Here is a 6,461-nt window from a genome sequence, read left to right on the forward strand (position 1 = left end):
TTACCAATTAAAAGCTGGCCATGATGTAGGGTTCAGTATGTGTTTGGAAAATATTTGGTTGAAATTGAAAATCATATATTTAAATGTAAAGTTAAGAATTAGTATCTACAGGGTCTAGTTATGTTTGGACTTTGATCCCATGAAAAGAACTTGAAGATTATTTATAAGTAAAACTCCATTATTTCATATGACTTGAAATACTTCTGAAATAAAAAATTTCACTGGTGTTGAGTTCATTAGTATTTCTGATGGCCAGCCAATAGATAAATTCATCTCAACTTTGTCGGCTGAGAAACTTTGACCGCAGAGTGTCCTCAAACTTCAGCAAGTACTAACTACCGTGCTTTTCCAACTTCTCATAAGACTTGGTAGAGACCTGCAACAGATTTTACATACTGTTAATTAATATCTATAGTATAGTACAGTACAGGGGTTCTCTTAAATAATCTTCTAAATCACGGGAAATAACAACCACATTTCAGCAGTTTGTTCTGAATGCTTCACAATTTCTGAAGGAATAAAACTTTCTTGTTTCTATACCCTCTATGTAAAAAAGAGAAAAAGACCAACCAAACTAGGAGCCCGTTTGGATTGGCTTGTTTTAAGTACTTTCAAGCCAAAATAGCTTTTAAGCCATTTTGTCGTATTTGGATAAAGTAAAAAAGTGCTTTTCAGCACTTGCTTTTAAGCTAAAATGACAAAAACAAGCCAAAAGCAAAAAGTTAGAATTCCTAACTTATGGTTTAAAAGCTATTTTGGCTTAAAAGTCACTTAAAACAAGCCCATCCAAACAGGCTCTAGAAATTGTTCATTCTTTTAAAATCAACACCAGCATTTTGATCATTTTTAAATATTGCAGATTTTGGTTCGTTACCTTATTAGATAATGGAGAGGTGCACGCAAATCTGCTTGGAGAATTTGCGTTTATTAAATGCCCAGGGGTAAGATGGGTTTACGGCAGTGAGGTGGCATGCCACATGGCCAAAATGTCAGTGCCACGTAGGATTGGACAACCACCTTGGACAACTTTAACGGATGAGGGGTATATTTGGCCTAATTGTATAACAGCAAGGATATTTTTAGACAGAAAGTATAATTGAGGGTAAACTTGATCATTTTCTCATAGTAGAAGGATATATTTGACCTTTATCCGTTGTTAATATTATTACTTTGATTTTAAGTAGCTGGTCTTGTAGTTTTCTGGATTGAATGAGAATTTCAAATTTGAATGAGCTTACCTGGTGCATGAACCCAAAAAAAGGAAGGAAAAAAAATAATAATTAATACTTCTCCGGACAAAAATAACATTTAATCACCTGCTTAATAATTTAAGTGGAGACAGTGAATAATCCTATTCTAAGACAAGTTATGTGTGATGTTTGACTTGTTACGAAGTTTAAGAAATAAAGGAAAGACTTTTGAAATTTGTGGTTTAAAATAAGCCATGTATATATGTACCGCTAGAAGTCATCCCATTAAGGATAAAGTAAAAAGTTTAAATTTAATTGTTTTTAAACAAGAAAGTATGATATTTTTTTTTGGGGGCTGACTGAAAAGAAAAGAGTACAACATAAATTGAGAGAGAGAGTATTATATTATATATGATGTAAAGGGTCAACGAAACTAAATCAATAAATTTAGCACAAACATATTATATTAACTGATCGAGTTGCTTTGTTGCATATGAATATTATCCAAAAGCGAAAAAGAAAAAGAGAAAGAAGCAATCATTTTTAAATGGAGCAATCTTATAGCTCGTACGGCCAAATTAAATTTCTAAAGTTTGTTTATTTTGAGTTTATTTTTCTAACTTTTGAGATGCAAAGATGTTAATAATTTTTTAATAATCGATTTCTTCTAATAGTTTTTTTTAATTGACAATATAGCCAACCTATTTAATCTTTCTTGATGAGACATTATTGATCTTAAGTAAAATTTTAACAATTTTAATTTTAAAAGTTATCTTTCTGCTGAGATAACTATTGCATGAACTGTTAATATTATTCTACAAGCACTACTTTTTGAAAAAGAATCAAGTTTTTTTTTATTTGATTGATTATATTAATTAGAGTATTATAGTCTACTTGTACTATTTTCATGAAATTTTAACTATATACTCTTTTGAGTTGAGCTAAATGAAAAAAATGAGAATTCATATAACTGAGCTCAACTTATTTGGGATTGAGCCATAGTTATTATTATGAACTATATACTCTTCAACTAGTTTTTTTAGAAGGCAATAGAACTATTAGAAGCTTATTGCTTTGAACTGTTGGACTAATGAACTCTTGGAGAAAAAAAGTAAGAAAGAATGTAAAAGAGAAAATATGTAATCTGACGAGAGAGTGAAGAAAAGAAAGATTATGACTTGGACAAACGAAGGAAAGAATATAAAATTTACACGATAAACGTAAAAATGTGAAATAATAATTGTGTAATCAATTCATACTTCTCATTTTTTAAATAAGGCAAACACTACTTTATTAACAAATCTAAAATATTATCTTTCTAAGTTATATGAGATAGTCTACGTTCCTATTAAAAGTACTCAAAATATTTTCTAGAAAAAATTATAAAAAAAATGGGTCCCCCAAATTTGGGGGCCTAAAGCCCCTGCCTTCCTTTTCTCAGACCCATACTGTTTATATTGCATGGTTTTTCGAAATTCAGATTCTATTTACGTAGAATATAAAGATAAGGTTTCATTGAGGGTGAAGATCATAAAGGAGTCGCGCATCAAATGTGAAGAAAAACTTTATTGAGTATATAAAAAAATATGAGATTTTTAACTGGGTGTCTATTAGTTGATAAACATGTGAGATCTATTGGTCAAAGTGGGCAATAATACATCAAAAACCAAAAACTGATTTGATATCACACGTTTTCATACGTTCTCAATCACAAACGATTGTTATATATTTCTTTCAATTTAGAAAAGATTAACATTATTAAATTCTTGAAAAAGCAACAAAATCTTATTGAAGAAATGACATAAGAACATTATTTTTTTTTTGGTCCAAACTCATTTACTGTTTAGCACCATTATTAAAGAATCTCCATTTTTATTGGATTACAACCATATTTTGATATAAGTATCTTGAAATAATTCTAACGCTTGCATACAACTCCACGTCCATAAATCCCACTATTGCAACTCAAACTTGGCAACTCCAAATTCAACAAACCCTTATTACCAAACTGCTTTCCACTTTCTTGAAACCTAGCCACAGTACAATCAGCATCAAAAAGACTTGAAGTTGCAAAATTTTTGTCACCTCCCATTATAGGCATTAAAGCACCCATCTTAACTTTGCTCACATAGTCTCTCCTATAAGTTTGCCCTAAAACACCACTCACTTGATCACTTAGAGAAACAAACTTGAACCCAAGTTCAAGATGAGAAAAGCAATCATCATTAGTTATGCCATAGTTATGAACTCGAGATTCATGTTGTGTAATAGGCACAACCTTAGCTGTGATCTTGAGAACATTTTCAACTTCGACGACAACTTCATTAGTGTTACTGATTCTAGTAATAGAGATCATAGGTATAGTTTCAGATCGCCATCTTTCACCTTCATTTTCAGGTAGGAATATAGCTTCATTGTTGAAGTGGAGAGCGAGACGATCGATAGAATCATCCCATGTTGATGTTTTTAGTGCACCGATTGAGATTTTGTGAGTATCGTAAAGGATACCAATAGATTGTACCCAAGTGAAATCTCTTTTCATGTTTTCGTTTCTTCTTCCTATGAAGTGAGCATTGATGTGGAATTCAGGGTCTGAGACTAAGCAAAAATCTTTGTCCTTCTTGCCATGGAAGTAGAAAGTAATTCCATCTCCACCAATAAAACGTGGATCTTGACAAACTGCTCCAGGCTTGTCACACTCTGCGTCCCAAATAAAAGTTGGTAAAATATAATGCGTAGTTTAGTTTTAACATAAACTAGGGAGGAAAAATATAAAGGAATTATTGCAAAAACATTTAGGAAATTACTCCTTCTGTTTCATTTTATTTTCTTTATTTTGATCGGGCACCAAGTTTAAGAATGTAAATAAGATTTTCGAATCTTATGGTATTAAATTAAAGGTGAGTATAATTATTAAAAGTGTCCTTAGAATTTTGTTGTTTTAAATATGCAATATCATTTCTATAAGGGAGTCTCATTAAAGGTATATCGAGGAATATAAAAATTAAAAAGTTACTAAGAGGAATTCGTTTTTGGAACCTACTAAAATAAAAAGTAAAACATATCAATTGAAACTGATGGAGTAATAACTTACTACAAACGGGCTTGCAGGTGACACAATCAACTTGACAACTTGTAGGGCAAGAGCTTGGGCATTCATGTTGGACAGCATAACAACTGGGGTAGTATTTGTTCTTGCACTTGGACTTCCTTGGTGTGGGTGGTTTAGGAGTGGGTGATGGATACGTAGGAGGGGGTGGAGAACCAGATGACGGTGGTGGAGGAGAAGATGGTGGTAACGGTGGTGAAGATGAAGGTGGAGTTGTCTCCTGTGGAGGAGGAGGAGGAGAATAAGGAGTTGGGGGAGGATATTTGTGGTCACCTGAAGAATCAGATTGATCGGGAGGTGGAGCAGAATTAGAATCTGATGAGGGTGGAGGAGTTGCTTCCTTAGGAGGAGATGAGGGTGGCAAAGAAGGCGGTGGAGTTGTTTCCTTAGGAGGAGTTGAGGGTGGTGGAGTTGCTTCATTGGGAGGAGAGGGTGGTGGTGGAGTTACTTCTTTGGGAGGTGGTGGAGTTGATTCCTTGGGAGGAGATGGTGGTGGTGGAGTTGTTTCCTTGGGCGGAGATGGTGGTGGTGGAGTTGTTTCCTTGGGCGGAGATGGTGGTGGAATTACTTCTTTGGGAGGAGATGGTGGCGGAGTTGATTCCTTAGGAGGAGATACTGAGCCATGATCACCATCATGATCGTGGTCATCACCATCATGATCGTGGTCATCATCATCACCATCATGATCATGGTCATCACCATCATGATCGTGGTCATCATCATCACCATCATGATCGTGGTCATCGCCATCATGTGGTGGAGTCTTTTCCTTAGGAGGAGATGGGGGTGATAATGAGGGTGGTGGAGTTTTTTCCTTAGGAGGATACGAAGGTGGTGGAGGTGGGCCAGTGTTAGATCCTGAACCATGATCATCACCATCGTGATCATGATCATCACCATCACCATCATGATCGTGATCATCACCATCGTGATCATGATCATCACCATCACCATCATGATCGTGATCATCACCATCATGTGGTGGAGTCTTTTCCTTGGGAGGAGGTGAATGTGGTGGAGGTGTTTCCTTAGGAGGAGATGGGGGTGATAATGAGGGTGGTGGAGTTTTTTCCTTAGGAGGATACGAAGGTGGTGGAGGTGGGCCAGTGTTAGATCCTGAACCATGATCATCGCCATCATGATCATGATCATCACCATCACCATCATGATCGTGATCATCACCATCATGTGGTGGAGTCTTTTCTTTCGGAGGAGGTGAACGTGGTGGAGTTGTTTCCTTAGGAGGAGATGGGGATGGAGGAGTTTTTTCCTTTGGAGGAGATGATGGTGGCGGTTTTGACGAACCATGATCATCAGGAGGTGGCACTGAGCCATCAATACAGATAGGCTTGCAAGATCGACACTCAGTTATGCAGCCATTGAGACAGAATTTAGGACAAACATGTGGAAGATTTTTACATTGCTTTATCTCATCATCTGAGCAATGAGAATGGCTTGGATGATCAGCTATACCAGGGGGAGTTGCTTCTACCATTGCTATTATAAACATTAGCAACACAATTCCCAAACCCACAACTAAGTGAGCTGTTGATCTAGCCATTATATTAGTCACTCTCTAATTTTTCTAAGTGCTTGAGTTGAATGAGTGATGAAATTTCCATTGCTGCATGTCCTATTTTATACTTGTTGATGAAGGAGAAATTTAAGCCTATTATTTAGGGGCTCATAATTGCATTGTTTTATCAGCAATTGTTACGTTCCTTTGTAAGTTTCCTTTCACATGCTTCTCTTCCCAACTCAAAGTCATTTAAAAGAACTCAATATTCTCTTCAATGTCTATATATTTTATCTTTTTCTTTTTTTTTTTTTAAATAAAATTTAGGAAAACCCGCAGCCACCTGGATAACCTGCTCACTGTGCAAATAGATCGCAATCAAATAGGAAATGTAAATTGTGCACTACGCAAGCCCGATACGGTGCAACGAGCTCTTAGTAAGGAGGGTAGTGATGAAGGGAATCGATCTCAAATCTTCCATGTGTAGAACCACTCACCCAACCAACTCAGTTAACCCTTGCGGAATATATTTTATCTTTGCTGCTTCAAAAATGAAGATGTTGCATCACTTTTTACGGTGCTTAATCTTTATTTCCTGGTGTACCTTTCCTTGAACATTGGAGTAACTTAAAACATACATATAATT

At 35.6% G+C, this 6,461-nt stretch overlaps 1 protein-coding gene across 1 annotated transcript; it reads right to left on the reverse strand.

Annotated features, from left to right (window-relative positions):
- Nucleotides 1-2,953: 2,953 nt before the first annotated feature.
- On the reverse strand, nucleotides 2,954-5,904 carry LOC109210415 (extensin-2-like). Its single transcript, XM_019373828.1, has 2 exons — nucleotides 4,285-5,904; nucleotides 2,954-3,890 (listed from the first exon to the last, which is right to left on the reverse strand). Exons 1-2 carry the CDS (start codon nucleotides 5,858-5,860, stop codon nucleotides 3,109-3,111), a joined length of 2,358 nt encoding a protein of 785 aa, XP_019229373.1. The 5' UTR covers nucleotides 5,861-5,904; the 3' UTR covers nucleotides 2,954-3,108.
- Nucleotides 5,905-6,461: the final 557 nt, after the last annotated feature.

The sequence above is a fragment of the Nicotiana attenuata genome, unplaced genomic scaffold (assembly GCF_001879085.1).
Source record: "Nicotiana attenuata strain UT unplaced genomic scaffold, NIATTr2, whole genome shotgun sequence".
Classification (NCBI taxonomy): Eukaryota; Viridiplantae; Streptophyta; class Magnoliopsida; order Solanales; family Solanaceae; genus Nicotiana; species Nicotiana attenuata.

What these genes read in the sequence shown, in the direction of transcription:
- LOC109210415 (XM_019373828.1), bottom strand. Translation starts at nt 5,860, where the DNA reads ATGGCTAGATCAACAGCTCACTTAGTTGTGGGTTTGGGAATTGTGTTG. An exon ending in CACCTGCAAGCCCGTTTGTA is followed by an intron (nt 3,891 to 4,284) that starts GTAAGTTATTAC and finishes TTTGGGACGCAG; the next exon opens with AGTGTGACAAGCCTGGAGCA.